The sequence below is a fragment of the Mobula birostris genome, chromosome 18, assembly GCF_030028105.1.
Source record: "Mobula birostris isolate sMobBir1 chromosome 18, sMobBir1.hap1, whole genome shotgun sequence".
Taxonomy (NCBI): domain Eukaryota; kingdom Metazoa; phylum Chordata; class Chondrichthyes; order Myliobatiformes; family Myliobatidae; genus Mobula; species Mobula birostris.
Genome location: NC_092387.1, coordinates 23,603,046 through 23,620,941, shown reverse-complemented (window position 1 = coordinate 23,620,941; position 17,896 = coordinate 23,603,046). Strand labels below are relative to the sequence as shown.

At 41.8% G+C, this 17,896-nt stretch overlaps 1 protein-coding gene across 4 annotated transcripts in view; it reads right to left on the bottom strand.

Moving 5' to 3' along the window:
- The window catches only part of cd276 (CD276 molecule), a 459,683-nt gene that overhangs the window by 75,546 nt on the left and 366,241 nt on the right, over positions 1 to 17,896 (bottom strand). For all 4 annotated transcript variants that reach the window (XM_072282363.1, XM_072282360.1, XM_072282362.1 and 1 more), the window contains one exon: positions 18 to 53. In XM_072282363.1, coding sequence (XP_072138464.1) covers positions 18 to 53 — 36 coding nt within the window. The remainder of the gene's footprint in view (positions 1 to 17; positions 54 to 17,896) is intronic.

Sequence of the window (17,896 nt, the reverse complement as noted above, 5' to 3'; positions counted from 1 at the left end):
CATTACAACTGACATACCTGTCCTTGCTTCCGCATCCTCTTCTACACCATGCTCTGCAATTAAACAGATAAGCCTTGTTAAACATAGTTGTCTGAGAAAAGGCAATCAAGCTTAGTTAGTGCTCAGGTTCAATCGATTGTCATTTGTTCCTGAAATAGAATACACAATTACTGAGCTCTTTTCCGCATGTCCAAATGGCAAAAGTAAAGTTTATATATATACACCTCTTGCATCTATTTCAGAACATCTCTAAATGCTTTACAGAGGCTTGCATTTATCTACCATCTCCCGCCTCTCTTTTAGAACATCCCCAAATGCCTTACAACCAATCGAGTACTCTGTCTTCTCAACAGATGCTGAAATCTGAAGCAACATACGAGATATTGAAGGAACTCAACAGTCAGGCAGCATCTATAGAAGGAAATGAACAGTCAGCATTTCAGGTCAAGACCCTTCATCCCGTCTGGAGTGGAGGCAGTTCAGGAAAGGTTCACTTGATTGATTCTTATAATTAAGATATTGATATTGGAAGAACAATTGGTGCATACTGCGATTTGGAAGAGCAAGAGGTGATTCTGAAGGAGCTTATCATGGCAAATGTTAAGTGGTTCAGCAGGGGTATTTCACAAGAAGTTACCCAAGCTCTCTTCTTATTCAGTGAAGAACTTAGGTCCCACACCACCAGGTTCAGAAACAGTTATTACCCTACAACCATTGGGCTCCTGAACCATCATGGATAACTTCACTTACCTCAATTTTGAACTGATTGTACAACCTATAGGCTTGATTTCAAGTGCTCATTTCCTCAGTTTTTTACATGCACAATTTGTCTTCTTCTGAACATTGTTAGTTTGTCATTCTTAATTTATGGATAGTTTTTCATAAGTTCTACTGTATTCCTTTATTTTCTTGTAAATGCCCACAAGAAAATGAATCTCAAGGTTGTATCTGGTAACATATACGTACTTTGATAATAAATTTACTTTAGCTTTGACAATGAAAGATAACAGATACTAATAATTCCTACGCAAACAACAGGAATTCTGCAGATGCTGGAAATTCAAGCAACACACATCAAAGTTGCTGGTGAACGCAGCATCTCTAGGAAGAGGTGCAGTCGACGTTTCAGGCCGAGACCCTTCGTCATGTCCTGACGAAGGGTCTTGGCCTGAAACGTCGACTGCACCTCTTCCTAGAGATGCTGCGTTCACCAGCAACTTTGATGTGTGTTACTAAGAATTCCTGTTCTTGGAGAACGATGAACCTTTGGAATTCTCTGCCCCAAAGAGCAGTGGAGGTGAAGTCACTGAGTTTTGTTAAAGAGGAGAGAGTCAGATTTTTAAGGGAATTTAGGGTTACTTGGAACAGGCAGGAAAATGTAAATGAGATCAAATTCAAATCAAACATGATCTTATTGAATGGGGGAGATCAGGGTTTCCCAACCTGGGATCCACAGACCCCCTCGGTTAATGGTGGGGGCCCATGGCATAAAAATTTGGGAACCCTTTGGGGAGATGAATAGTATTCTACTCCTCTGATTTCTTATACTCTACAATCGACGTGTTACCCAAGGTTCAATTAATTGTCACTTAGACCATAGGACCATAAAACATAGGAGCAGAATTAGGCATCAGTCCATCGAGTCCCTTCGCCATTCCATCATAGCTGATTTACTTTGCATCTCATCCCATTCTCCTGTCTTCTCTCCATAGCCTTTGAGATTCTGACTAAATAAGAAGCTATCAGCCTCAGCTTTAAATATACCCAATGACTTGGCCTCCCCAGTCATCTGCGGCAATGAGTTCCACACATTCACCACCCTCTGGCTAAAGAAATTCCTCCTTGTCTCTGTTCTAAAGGGATGTCCTTCCATTCCCTTGTGATTGAATATTCATCAGCTCTGGAAGTGGAGAAGTAACTGTCGAAGAACATGTGTCAATTAATGTTGGTTCACATGGAAGCCATATGTTGCTGGGTAAGGAGAGATAAAGCCAGTCAACTGTTTTCAGTGGTCCAGCTTTAAATATCTTCATTGTTAGACTTCACATCTCCTTCATTACTGAGCATTTATTGCAGAGCGCACTGCACATTCAGTAGAAATGGCTCATAAACAATTGAGCCATTCTACTCATATACAATCACTTCTACTTTGTTTAATAAACAATGGTGAAGAAAGACACTTAAAAACTATGTGGAACACGCTAATAGGAAACAACACAATATCCAGGAGCTAAATCAGTCATGTAATACACAGGATGATTACTCCATGTCTATTTTATATTTCTCCATGACACAAGAGGCCACTTGGTCCAAAGACTCAATGCTAGCCCTCGGAGAAATACCATAAATCCCATTCCCCCACTAACCTAACCCCTCACACAAACTCATTCTCCTTTCCCTGATTCTGCCATCAGCCAACTCCGTGAGGGGTAATTTGCAGTAGTCAATTAACCCACTAACCTGCATGGCTTTGGGACATGAAATGAACTCAGAGAACCCGATGGAAACCCCATGCAGTCATGGGGAGAATGTGCATACTCCAAACAGACAGCACCCTGAGGTCAGCATTGAACCAAAGGTTAGTGTAGTTTCGACACTATCTGCTAAGCCAATGTTTTATTTATGAACTTGAGGGCCAAATAGTCTGGTCTCCTGTTTTCATCTCGTAGAAACTTAACAAGCTTGTTGACCTCTGGAAGATGACCCAGAGCTGCTTATAGTTCAATTTTCCATTATTGCTGTCTGCGATAGCACCACTCACCCTATTCCAAAACCCAAAGTGATCAGCTAATTCACTGATGATTAATTCAAATCCCAAACAGTAACGGGATGTATCTAAGCAGAGATATGTACATGAAGGAGAAGGAAAAGAAAGTCCGCTGAGCAACAGGAGGATGAGGAACAAAGTGAGATAGCATAAAACATAGGAGCAGAATTAGGCCATCTGGCCCATCAGCCTGCGTGCTATTTCATCATGGATGATCTATTTTTCCTCTCAGCCCCAATTTCCTGCCTTCTCTCCATATCCCTTCATGCCCTGACCGATCAGGAATCAAGATACAAAACTAGTGAAGCTACAACATGAGACTGTAAAGCAGAGGCTTTATAAAATATTGGTCAAACCTCACGGATTATTGTGAGCAATTTTGGACCCTTATCTATGAAAGGATATGCTGACATTGGAGAGGGTCCAGAGGAGGTTCACAAGATTGATCCTGGGAATGAAAGGGTTAGCATATGAGGGGTGTTTAATGGCTCTTGCGTGTAATTGTGTTATGGCAAACCAAAACATCCAATGCCTATTAGTCAGCTGACTTTCACTGATTGGTCGTCATGCTATCATTGTCTCGAATGTTCTTGGGTAAACCATTTCAATAGTCGTGCTTGGGGATGCACTGTTCAGCTTTGAGTTTTGAGATTTTTGTAGCTGCATGGCTTTACTGAATAAAGGTTTATCTTATGTAGCTTTGTTCTATGAGATCCTGGCTTTGGGTCTCATCAGTAGTATAGGCAAGCGAACACAACAAATTGGCGATGAGGTGCTGTATTATATTGCCATAGCAATTTCAGCAGAATTAAGTGCAATTCGATAACAGGAGCAAACTCAAAATGAGGCAACCCATCTGAAGTTAATTGAAACCTTGGCCAGCAGGTTACCAGTGAGTCCAACGACATTGGTGTCAAACACTGAACAGACCTTATGTGACTCAGCTGTTGTGTCCATTACCAACTTCCAGTTCGATGCTGCTTTGGGAGTCACGTTTGAACCCTGGTTCAACTGTTACAAATATATTTGTTGGGTTGAATTCGCCGGATAAACAGACAGGTGGAAGACACACACTTTGTTCAGAAAATTAGGTACTGCTGATCATGAGTGTTACTTCAACTTCATTCTGCCTAAGAACCCATGTAACTTATTGCTCAACAAAACAACTAACAAGCACTTTTGGAGAGCAGTCATCTCTCTTCAGTGTTCGCTACCATTGCTTAAAACTCGTTAAACATGACGCAGATGACTTCATCACTTATGCCAGTGTCAACAATCACGAATATGAAAAGTTCAAGATGGATACACTTTTTATGTGTTACTTCGGATTTCCAGCATCTGCAGAAGCTCTTGATTTAATATTGATAGTAATTTGGCAATCGCCAAAAATGTTCTTTTAAAATAGAAGAACAGTGGGTTTGCATTTTGGGCAGAAGCCACTTGATAAAAGTGAACACGATCCACATCTAATATGCTAAGTATTTATCTTGGACTTTGACAAGCCAGGAGCACATTCCCATGGTTCTGTTTGAAATACAATGGTGTTTTACATTCGATAGCTAGGAATCTCAGGTTCGTAGAAAGCAAAGTCTAATTGCTGTCTGGTCTCACTTGTGTTGTTAAAATCAACTCCCCCAACCTGATGGTGGAGTTGAGAAGCATTTTAGCCAGCTTCAGCAGTGCTAACAGGACATTAACAATCAGCTGAATGATTACAGTGAACGGTTTGGAGATAGGAAATCAGGCACCCAACAAATGAGCACAACACAGGAGGCAGAACTGTAATACACTTAATGACAGTGTAGATACTGAGAAGTGTTAGCAGAAGGATTGAGGGCCAGGCATCACAGACTTAATTAAGGCAAGAGAACCAAACTGAGCACAAGGGAGTTCACTTCTCGTGCGATGAGTATAATCTAGTATGCATTGAATGATACACCCAGCAGTCGGTAGCCGAATCAGCATTTTCATTCCTGGATGGTTTGGCGTTCGGGCTTGGATCGGTGGCGTTAGAACCCGGGTCGACGGTCACTCCTTATGGAAGGAGAGAGTTTATGAGGCTGCTCTCTTCATATGCAATGAAAAGACGGTCCCCGTATTCTAAGCTTTATGTGATTATTGGACTTCACTCCACATTGGTTTCCTTCAGTTTTTCGGTGTTTCCTTTCCTGTGGACCATTGTCAGGGCTGATCTGTTAATTTTTTTGTGTGCAGGGGGATTTAGGGATTTGGTGTTTCTGTCGCTGTTTTTTTCTGGGGGTTAGTGGATTGTGGATTGTGGATTGTTATGGGAAGAGGATCACTGATTGCTTTGGTGGCTGTTTTTCTGCTTCAGGCGAAGAGGGGGGATTTGGGGTCTGTGAGTTTTGTTTCTTTTCTTTTTCATGCCAGTTTGGGATGGGGGGAAGTTGACGTCTTTTCTTTCATCAACACCCATTGTCTTTCTGTATTTGATGGCTATCTGGAGTAGACAAATAAAAGAGTTGTATTGTACATGTAAACCTTTGAACCTTTGAATACTAGCCAATCATGTGGCAACAACTCAATACGTAAAAGCATGCAGACGTGGTCAAGAGGTTCAGCCGTTATTCAGACCAAACATCAGAATGGGGAATCTAAGTGACTTTAACCACAGAATGATTATTGATACCAAGCAGGGTGGTTTGAGTATCACAGAAGCTGCTGTTTTCCTAAGATTTTCATGCACAACAGTCTCTAGAGTTTACAGAGAATGGTGCGAATAAAAAAAAATCCAGTGAGTGGCAGATCTGTGGGTGGAAACGCCTTGTTAATGAGAGAAGTCAGAGGAGAATGGCTAGACTGGTGACAGAAAATCACATAAGCACATGTTTCAATTTGATATGCAAAAGAGCATCCCTGAATGCACAACACATCAAACTTTGGAGTGGATTGGCTACAGCAGCAGAAGACCACAAACGTACACTCAGTGGAGATTTCATTATACAGTAGGTACCTTAAAAAGTGGTTGTTGAGTGTCAAAGCTGGATGACCAAGAATGTAAAGGTTTTCTCACTTCTTTTTTTCCCTTTCATATATATTTTTTATCATGAATAAGTCTATTCATGAATTTTTTTAAAAAGTTCACAAGAACAGACAAAAAATAACATGAGCAAGCCAGTCTACGGAAAAGCCTATGAAAAGTGGAGGATATAGCTTCTCGGATAAAGCCCTCGCCACCATTGAGCACATCTACAGAGAGCGCTGTCACAAGAAAACAGCATCGATCATCAGTGACCCCGCTATCCAGGCCATGCTCTCTTCTCATTGCTGCAAATGGAAATGAGATACAGGAGTCTTAGTTCCACATTGCCAGGATCAGGAACAGTTATTATCCTTCAACTATCAGGCTCCTGAACGAGTGTGGACAACTTCACTCATCTCCACACTAAACTGATTCTACAATCTATAGACTTACTTTGAAGGACTCTACAACTCATGTTCTCAGTATGTATGCATTTATTTATTATAATTATTATAATCATTTGTGTTTTACTATTTGCAAATTTATCTACTTGCTCCTTTCCCAATGCTGCCATGAAGAAGATGGTACAGGAGCCTCAGGATTCACACCATCAGGGTCAGGAACAGTTATTACCTCTTAATCATCACACTCTTGAACCAAAGGGGATAATGTTACTGAACTTCACTTGCCCCATCACTGAAATGTTGCCACAATTTATGGACTCACTTACAAGAGAAAATCTGGAGATGCTGGAAATTCAAGCAACACACACAAAATGTCGGAGCAACTTTGCAGGTCAGGCAGCATCTATGGAAAGGAGTACACTCAACATTTCGAGCCAAGATCAGTCCTGTTGAAGGGTCTTAGCCCAAAATATCGACTGTACTCTTTTCCATAGATGCTGCCTGGCCTGCTGAGTTCCTTCAGTATTTTGTGTGTGTTTTATGGGCTCACTTTCAAGGGTTCTTCAACTCATGTTCTTGACATTTATTGCTTATTTATTTCGTATTATTATTAATATTATTATTATTTCTTTCTTTTTCTACTTCCAGTTTGTTGTCTTTTGCACGCTGGTTGCACACCCAGTTGGTGCAGTCTTTTATTGATTCTATTATGGTTATTGGATTTATTGAGTTATGCCTGCATGAAAATGAATCTCAGGGTGACATAGTACTGTAGTAATTTTATGTATTGCACTGTACTGCTGCTGCAAAATGAAAACAAACTTCGTACCATATGTGTGTGATAATAAACCTGATTCTGATATGGGTCTCTATTGTGGACTGAGATGGGAAGGAGGCAGGGAGAGGGGAGTCATGGTTAGAAAAACAGGAAGGGAGAGTGGAGGAAGCGGGAAGCACCAGAGAGACATTCTGTAATGTACAATAAACCAATTGTTTGGCTTACCTGGTGTCTCAGGGCTGGGTGTGTCTGCACCCGTCCCACACCCCTCTCGCCATTCCCAACATTCTTTGCTTCTGCCAGATTTACTAACTCACTCACCGCTCCACTTTGACACATACAGTACTGTGCAAAAGTCTTAGTCACCATATATATGTATATCTGCCTAAGACTTTTGCACAGAACTGTATACGGTGACAGGTATGCACTTTGGTAATAAATTTACTTTGAACTTTGAACTTTTGTACATTGGTTGTCAGTTTTCGTTTGTGGGTAGTTTTTCATGATTCCATTGTATTTCTCTGTTCTGCTGTGAATACCTACAAGACAATGAATCTCAGGATAGTATATGGTGACATATACATACTTCGATATTAAATTTATTTTGAACTTTGAGTCAGTCCATCAAGCCTATCCCATGTTCAAAACAATCATGGCTATTCCGCACTGGCCTCAACTCCACTTCTGTGCCAGTTCCCCAGTCTTCAATTCCTCTATTCTCAAATACTCATTCATCTTCACTTTAAATATATCTAATGATAATAAGACCATAAGATTTAGGAGCAGAAGTAGGCCATTTGGCCCATCGAATCTGTGCCACCATTCAATCATGGGCTCATCCAATTCTTCCAGTCAACCCCATTCCCCTGCCTTCTCCCCATACACGTTGATGCCCTGGCTAATCAGGAACCAATCTATCTCTGCCTTAAATGCACCCAATGACTTGGCCTCCACAGCCACTCATGGCAACAGATTCCACAGATTTACCAACCTCTGACTAAAGTAATTTCTCTGCATCTCTGTTCTAAATGGACATCCTTCAATCCTGAAGTCATGACCTCTTGTCCTAGACTCCCCTACCATGGGAAATAACTTTGCCATATCTAATCTGTTCAGGCCTTTTAACATTCAGAATGTATGGCATCCACCACCCTTGGGGGCAGAGAATTCCAGAGATAAATCATGCCTTTCAATAAGGAATTGGTGTGAATAGTTTCTGCATTTGATCCAGATTGTTTGTTGCATCGGAGAAAACAAACCAGGTTCACAAGTATCAGGGTTACTCTGATTGCTCTTTCAAATATGCGTTACAGGCTCATGTACTACACAGACTGACCTTGGGCTTCATACAAACAATATTATTAAATTCAAAAGTTCAATGTGTATACACACACACACACACACACATTCATGCTTATGAATAGCAGAACTGGTTTCCTCTCTCCCTCCACTTTAGGTAATTATTTTTCTTATCACTTTGATGCCAATCATTACTGATGGATAGATAAGATACCTTATTGATCCCAAAGGAAATTACAGTGTCACAGTAGCATTATAAGTGCACAGATATACAAACATACAACCATCAGAAGAGAAGAAAGAAAGAAGAAAAAAAAAGTTACCTCAAACAGTCTAACAGGAGGGTGTCATCACTTCCCCCAGCAACAGATTGACTCATTATTGAGCCTAAAGGCCAAGGGCAAGAATGACCACATATGACGCTCTTTGGAGCAGCACAGTTGTCTTTGTCTGTTACTAAAAGTGCTCCTCTGTTCAGCCAAGTTAGCATACAGAGGGTGAGAAACATTGTCTAGAATTGCCAGGATTTTCTGTAGGTCCTTTGTTCTACCACAACCTCCAGTGTCCAGTTTGACTCCTGTAACAGAGCCAGCCTTTCTAATCAGGTTATTCAGCCTGTTGACACCACCCATGTTGATGCCATTACCCCAGCTCACCACCGCATAGTAGATTGTACAGACGACGACAGAGTAGTAGAACATGTGAAGGAGAGGCCTGCAGACTTCAAAGGACCTCAGTCTCCTCAGGGAGCCGAGGCGACTCTGGTCCTTCTTGTACGCTGCCTCTGTGTTGATGCTCCACTCAAGTCTGTCATCCAGGTGCATCCCCAGGTACTTGTAGGTCCTCACCACATCCATGCCCTCACCATCAATAGTAACAGGGAGCAGTGCAGACTTAGTTGTCCTGAAGTCCATCATCATCTCGTTTGTCTTACTGATGATGAGTAGCAGATGATTCAGCTTGCACCATTGACAAAGGCCTCTTCAGGGCCCTATATTCATCCTCCTGCCAACCCTTTATACACCCAATTATTGACGAGTCATCAGAGAATTTCTGTAGACGACATGAACCAGTGTTGTATCTGAAGTCCAAGGTATACAGGGTAAACTGGAAGGGAGCCTGTGGGGTGCCAGTGCTGCTTATAGCCATGTCTGACACACAGCTCTGAAGCCACATAAACTGTAGTCTGCCACTGTAGACGTGTGACAACCATACTGAGTGATTTTTGCTTATTTTAAATTTAGGGACAAATACAACTTATGGATGTAAGAATGTTTTAGGGGGATAACTTGCAACAGTTCCATATACTTTCAAATATTTCTCTTCACACATTTTGAGCAATCTTTAGTCCAAATATTATGTTTAAATACAAAAGTATAATTAAGTTGCGATTGGTGAGATTTAACTCAAGGATGCCACATCACTGCCTCACAAAACCAAAGACCCTGATTCAGTCTTCCGCCTCCAGTGCTGGCTGTGTGGAGTTTGCACGTTCTTCCTGTGATGGTGTGGGTTTGCTCCGGGTGTTCTGATTTCCTCCCACATCCTAACGACGTGCTGACTGTAAAATTAATTGGCCACGCTAAATCATCCCTTGTGCACAGGTGAGGGGGGTTGGAACTGGGGGGTTGGAAGCATGAAAAATATTAGGGACCAACAAAGGATTAGTGCAAGTGGTGGTGGATAGTCAACACAGATTCAGTGGGTTGAATTACTTGTTTCTGTGCCCTCTCTCACTCTTTCTCTGTATCATTCTATAATTTATTGAAGTATTTGATTAATCAGTTAAGGAGAAATAATTCCTATGGTAAAAGAAGAGGACAATATTAAAAGTAGGTAGCAAGAATGGTGAAGGAGAATGTTTCTCTTATGCATTTAGACCCAGAATGTCCTGTGTGAGGAAAAGTGACATCACTAAACAGTAGTATCTGATGAAGGAGAAAACTGCAGAAATCTGTTGCACTTGGAAGAATAACAGTTCAGCACAGACTAGATGGGCTGAAGAGCCTGTTTCTGTGCTGTAAAGCTATTTCACTCTGTAACTATGGGGGGAAGAGCAGGATACTGGAACAATTCAGATTTACGTTCAGATTAGTTTATAGTTACGCACACCGGGGTGCAATGAAATTTTTGCTCCTGTGAAGCTCACAGAGTAAACAGTACACATGTTAAGAATAAATACAGGGAATACAACATAGGGCCTGTGCTGTGTCTGTAAGTGTTCTATGTTCTATTTAAAGTGACAATAACGAACGAGGTAGAATTAAGGGTTTGAGAATGTGACAGTACCACTGGGAAGGGGCTATGAAAAGGGAGATTGGTTCAGAAGTCCGATAACAGTGGTGGAGGAGCCATTGTTGAATGTGGTCATCTGGGCTTTCAAGTTCCTGTATCTTCTTGGAGAAGGTAGAAGAGAGAAAAGGGAATGGCCAGGGTGGCAGGCGTCCTTGATGACTTTGTTAGCCTTCCTCATGCAATGCACCGTGAAGATGGGTGGAAGGATAAGCCTGTGATGGACTGGGTAGTGACGGACGTTCAAGAAGCTGACCTGGGCATAGAGTTTCCTCATAAAATGGATCATTTTATGATTCTAGTACTGTTGCTCAGTTATCCATTTTCTGAATACATACACACTGGGAGATAGCTTGTTTATTTAGAAACTAGTACTGTTAGCTTGCTGAATCTATGAAGAAGTAAATAAGGAGATAAGGATAAATCTGTACTCACCTTCTGGAAACTGCAATTCACATGCATTTAATAGGGCCACATTGCACTATTGATCATCTCTTTACAGTGCTACGTACATTTTTACCCTTGAGTATTATGTCGCTTCTTTAAAGTCCATGTTTTCAACAGGGAAGGTGACATGTAATGCCAGAGGAGAAACCTGGGAATACAAGCAGCTGATTTTATAAACGGGATTTCAAAATAGTATCTGTAAACTGTGCTGAATTGAACTGAACAAAAATCAAGGAGTTGTAGATTCAATCTGACACAGATCTAGTTTACAGCTGAAGTTAATAAGATCTTCATTACTGACAGTAATCTGCACATGAGGATTGTTACAGAAAGGGAACATTGTGAACTCATGGAATTATAAAGCTTGGGCAAAGGCCTGCTGGCCAATTTGACAATGCCTGTCAAGATTTTTGGGCTCATATCCATCTGTACATTTCATATCCATGTACCTGTCCAAATGTCTTTTAAATGTTGTTATTGAACTTGCCTCAACCACCTCCCCTGTCAGCTCGTTCCATATATGCAATACTCTCTGTATGAAGATGTTGCCTCTCAGCTTCTTCTTTTTAATTTACCTTCTCAACTCAAACCTATGTCCTCTATAGTTTCTTATTCCCATTCCCTGTGTGTATTCTCTCTATCTATGAACCTCATGATTTTATACCTCTCTATAAGGTCACCACTCAGTCTCCTATGTTCCAAGGTATAAGGTCCATGCCTGTCCAATCTCTCCCTACAACTTAATCCCTTGAATCCTGGCACCATTCTTATTCACCTTCTTTGCACTCTTTCCATGTGAATAACATCTCTCCTCGAACCAAAACTACACAATACTCTAAATACGGCCTCATCAATGCCTTGCACAATTGCAACATATTGTCCCAACTTCTATATTCAATGCCCGTACCGAGATGCATGCTCAGATTATCTGTGTCAATTCAATCAAGCTGATCTTGATCCTGAACTCACACTGATGAAACTGGCCTCACTCCTATACTGTGCAAGATAGACATGGTTCCTTTGGAGAATCGAAGGATTGATGGTTACGAGGACCAGACACAGAAGAATTGAGGCCAGCATAGTTCAGCCGTGATCAATAACGTTGAGTTTACTGTCAGATGTGCAAGTATGTACGTAAAGCAGGTATTTATTTATTGAGATGCAGAATGGAATAGGCCCCTCTGGCCCCTCGAGTCACACTGCCCAGTGATCCCTCAATTTAATCCTCGACTAATCACAGGACAATTTACAATGACCAATTAACCTGCCAACTAGTACCTCTTTGGAATGTGGGAAGAAACCGGAGCACCAGGAGGAAACCCAAGTGGTTTCAGGGAGAACGTACCAAATCCTTACTCCCTTACGGGAATTGAATCCAGGTCACCTGTACTGTAAAGTGTAGTGCTACCCACTACACTACCGCGCTGACCAACATGTATGCACAGGTGTACTTGCAGCAGCATCACAGGTGCAGAGCATCATATAAGCAGCATTCACAAGAAACTAAACATATTTTTTACAAGATCACAATTAGAGCAAAAGAAAAACAAAGGTTCATTGTAATGTAAAGTAGTCATCACATTACTAAACTTAGGTAGTAATTAGGGTTGTGCAGATTGGTTCAAGAGCCAAATGGTTGAAGGGAAGTTCTTGAACCTAGTAACAAACAAGAGAAAATCTGCAAATGCTGGAAATCCGAGCAACACGCACAAAATGCTGCCTGGCTGCTGAGTTCCTCCAGCATTTTGTATGTCTTGTTCTTGAACCTAGTGGTGTGGGACTTCAGGCTTCTGCTGCTCCTGCCAAATACTTGCTGCAAAAAGGTGGCATGTCCCAGATGGTGGGGGAGTCTTGATGGGCCAAATGGCCTATTCCAGCTCCTGTTTTCTTGCATTCATTCGTTACTTCAGGACTTTCCAATGCATGCCATAGCCAAATGTTGTTAAGTATATTCAGACTGAGGTATTGCTTAGCTAGCAGTTAGTATAGTCAGCAAACCCAAGCGTGGCTGGTAGAAGACTTGCATTAGAATTCTACTTAAGAAGTTAGAACAGAGATAGCAACAAACAGGTAGCAATCCCATGGAAACAAAGCTCACCTGTTGTTGCTTTGTAGATAGGAATAATGAAAATTATCCCAGAATTGGATTACATGGTGCTATCATTTGTATATTCAGATCCTGCCACAACAAAAAAACAAAACCTAAGGGATTTGTGAATGTTGTACATATTTTATGCTTTACTGATAATATTTATTATTTGTTTATTTCCTCATGTCTTACAAGGAGGCCATTGAGCCCATCCAGACCATGAAGACACCTTGTATGATCCCATCAGACCAAGTCTCTCACTTATTTCCCTGAAGCTTTTTCTTCCTTCACCTTCCCCATTCACCAGCCACTGAGCCACATTCACTGGAGTTAATTTATAGCAGCTAATGAACCCGCCGAATTGTGATGCTTTAGGACGTGGGAGGAAACAAGAGCATCTGGAGGAAACAGGGAGGACACATTAGCTCCACACAGACAGCACTGTGGGCCAGGGTCACTCACACATCATGAGTTCGAGATCTTCTGTGGCTCTGTCACCTTAATATCAGCGGCCCCTCTCCTGATACACATACTGGCCACTGATTATATTTCATGACTGTGGTTGTCAATAGCTTGTGTATGACCCACCTTGTCCCGAGGGCATTCATCCAGGATCTGCTCCTCAGCGCAGGGTGACACCTCTGCGTCGCCAAGTAGGATCAGCTGATCTCTGGCCACAATGGGAAACTTACACAACTGGGCACTCTTCCAAGGGGATGCACAATAATTTACTTTTGGATGACCCTATCTCTCCCAAATCTATCACCGCCAAACCCAAAACTCCACTGGATACAATCTGCTGAGGATACTCAATCCCTACTAACGTCTACTGTATCCCCTTCCCACCCCTGATTACAAAGGCAATCCCAATTATTGACTAATTCTTGCCCCCATCTCCACCACTCTCAATACACAGAAGCAATGAATCATCAAAATTCCTCAATGTTTTCCCTCACCACTCTACCCCTCCCTGGTCACCTCTGACCCTTGATCAAGCACAAACCTCAGATCTACTTCAGTTCATTGAGGTGCCTGAATTATGTTAAGGAAAAGATTGAAGAGCCCAACATATATTTAATATCCTTAGCCTCAGCCACCATTGAAATTCCCAATGGTGCCACCACAGACAAAAGGTATGCCAGTGGCTAAACTTCCTTAAGAGTTTGAGGAGATGTGGTATTTTTTTGTTTATTTATTTACTTCGAACTACAGATTGGAACAGGTCCTCCTGGCCCAATAAGCCACACCACCCAGCTCAATAAGTCAAATCTCTTACTTAATATCACCAAAGACTCCAGCGAATTATATACTAATGCACCGCGGAAAGCATTCTGACTGGTTGCATCACCGTCTGGAATAGAGACGTTAACACACAGGATGGTAACAAGCTGCAGAGCGTTGTAAACTCAGCCAGCTCCACCATAAGCACTAGCCTCCCCACCATCGAATACACCTTCAAAATGCGATGCGTCAAGAAGGTGGCATCCATTATTAAGGACCCTCACGATCCAAGACATGCTCGCTTCTCATTACTGCTGTCAGTAGGGAGGCATGTGAGCCTGAAGACGCACACTCAATCTTTTAGGAATAGTTTCATCCCTCAGCCATGAGATTTCAGAACAGTCAAAGAATCCGTGAACACTACCTCATCATTCTGCTCTCTTTTTTATATATTGTTAATGTAATTTATAGTAATTTTTATATTCTGCTCTGTACTGCTGCTGTAAAACAAAAAAATTCACAGCACACATCAGTGATAATAAATGTGATTCTGATTCTTATTCACTGCTTATTTCTGAATGCTCTAACTAATCCAACTCTAGTGTGACCAACTGGTCTCCAGCCAATCCTTTCTGCTCTTTCATCTTTTACTTTCCTTCTTCAGCTCTGAAGTTCTGTGATATCACAAATGCTAGAATACTTTTTCTACTTCCTAAAGTTGATTATGTAAATTTATCGTGCAGAATATGCACTCACTTTGGAGGTGAAGAGCAGAATACTCAAGCTGATGCTGATAAATGGTGACTCTTTGCATGCAGCTCCAATGGGAATAGTCAAACACAGTGGATTCCAGGTAATTGGAACACATCGGGACCAATACATTTAACCTCAGTTAAGCGGCTGCCCCAACTAATTAGAGTTTCTTGAAAATAGTTATAAAGGTATCAAAACACAATCTATCTGAACTAACAAATTATGCATTACAATGAAATACACAACCAATCAGAACACATCCAATATACGACAGTATTACAAAACTGTGTATTAATTCCTAATAGTTATTGACAGAGGGATTGTATGCTGCTGTGTTCGTTTGATTGAATGTAAATCAGTGTGGACAATAGAAAATAGGTGCAGGAGTAGGCCATTTGGCCCTTCAAGCCAGCACCGCTATTCACTGTGATCATCCACAATCAGTACCCCATTCCTGCCTTCTCCCCATATCCCTTGACTCTGCTATCTTTAAGAGCTCTATCTAACTCTTTCTTGAAAGCATCCAGAGAATTGGCCTCCACTGCCTTCTGAGGCAGAGCATTCCACAGATCCTCAACTCTCTGGGTGAAAAAGTTTTTCCTCAACTCCGTTCTAAATGGCCTACCCCTTATTCTCAAATTGTGGCCTCTGGTTCTGGACTCCCCCAACATTGGGAACATGTTTCCTGCCTCTAGCGTGTCCAATCCCTTAATAATCTTACATGTTTCAATCAGATCCCCTCTCATCCTTCCAAATTCCAGTGTATACAAGCCCAGTCGCTCCAACCTTTCAACATATAACAGTCCCACCATCCTGGGAATTAACCTCGTGAACCTACGCTACACTCCCTCAATAGCAAGAATGTCCTTCCTCAAATTTGGAAACCAAAACTGTACACAATACTCCAGGCGTGGTCTCACCAGGGCCCTGTACAACTGCAGAAGGACCTCTTTGCTCCTATACTCAACTCCCCTTGTTATGAAGGCCAACATGCCATTAGCTTTCTTCACTGTCTGCTGTACCTGCATGCTTACTTTCAGTGACTGATGAACAAGGATACCAAGATCTCGTTGTACTTCCCCATTTCCTAACTTGACCCCATTCAAATAGTAATCTGCCTTCTTGTTCTTGCCACCAAAGTGGATAACAACACATTTATCCACATTAAACAGCATCTGCCATGCATCTGCCCACTCACCCAACCTGTCCAAGTCATCCTGCATTATCTCAACATCCTCCGCACATTTCACACTGCTACCCAGCTTTGTGTCATCTGCAAATTTGATAATGTTACTTTTAATCTGTTCACCTAAATCATTAATGTATATTGTAAATAGCTGCGGTCCCAGCACCAAACCTTGTGGTACCCCACTAGTCACCACCTGCCATTCTGAAAGGAACCCCTAAATCCCTACTCTTTGCTTCCTGTCTGTCAACCAATTTTCTATCCATGTTAGTACCCTACCCCCTATACCATGTGCTCTGATTTTGCCCACTAATCTCCTATGTGGGATCTTATCAAAGGCTTTCTGAAAGTCCAGGTACACTACATCCACTGGCTCTCCCTTGTCCATTTTCATAGATACATCCTCAAAAAATTCCAGAAGATTAGTCAAGCATGATTTCCCCTTCATAAATCCATGCTGACTTGGACTGATCCAGTGTAGATACATAATGCCTTCAAATAATGCTTTCAACGATTGCATCCTCCAAATCTTCAGTTTCACTCTAACATTCAAGATGATTGTTGATGCTTTCAAATTCTTCATAGTTCCTAACTTGTTGAAGGAGTGAAATCATTTCAATTTCACTCGCAGCAGTTTCTCATACCTCCAAGCCTGAAGCCTTGAAACCACAGTGAGCAAAACAGCTCAAGATTTTCTTATTGATTATTTCTCGCCAACTTTCAGTGACAAAAATCACTGCTCTTTGAACACAAATACATGCAACTAATGCTATTTTAATACTGTTCGCTCTAAGCACGGTGTAGTGTCTAACGGCCACACAGTGCACGGCACTGAAGCTAGTTAGAAACTGTTTGACAAAGTCTCCTGTGCCAGTTAAGTGGCATAGTGTCCTAAATAAACAAAGGGAATGCCAGCTATTTTGTCCCAAGCAAATGGTTGCTCTGATTAACTGGAATCCACTGTATTCCCTTTAGGACTGCCGCAGCTGAAATCCACGGGCACAACTATGGGAACTACAGTAAACAACATTGTTTCAAAATGTTTAACAAATCTATCGATACTCAAATCTGGAAATATCAGTGGACCCTGGTCAGCAGACTTGAGTCAAAAGTGCGGTTCCACTTTAAGAAAATGGAAACATGTAATCCGATCTGGTCTGCAGGTACAATTGAAATGCAAAGGCTTTAGGCTCCCTGCTGGTGAATATACAGTCTCTGGAAAATAAAACTGAAGAGCTCTGAGCAAGATTGCTGTACCAGAGGGACGTCAGGGACAGCCATGTACTTCGCTTTATGGACACATAACTCACACCCACCACTTTGTTCGCAGTGCTGCAGCTCGATGGCTTCACTATTCTCCGCAAAGCCAAGACAGCTCAGCCTTTTAAAGGCAGAGAAGATGGAGTCCGCATTATGATTAACTCATCGTGGCGGTTCTGTTTCAGTCCTGCTCACCTGACCTCAAACTTTATCTGCCGTCATCCTGGTAGTGGTGTAGATTCCACCTCAGCCCAACGTCAGATAGGCTCTGGAGGAGCTGAAAACCATAATCAGCAGTCATGAAAAAATCATGCCCTGTTGCCTTAACCATCATTAACCAGGCCAGCTTGAATAAATCTTTGAACAACTACCATCAACATAATCACCTGTGGAACCAGAGAAGCTGACAACTTGACC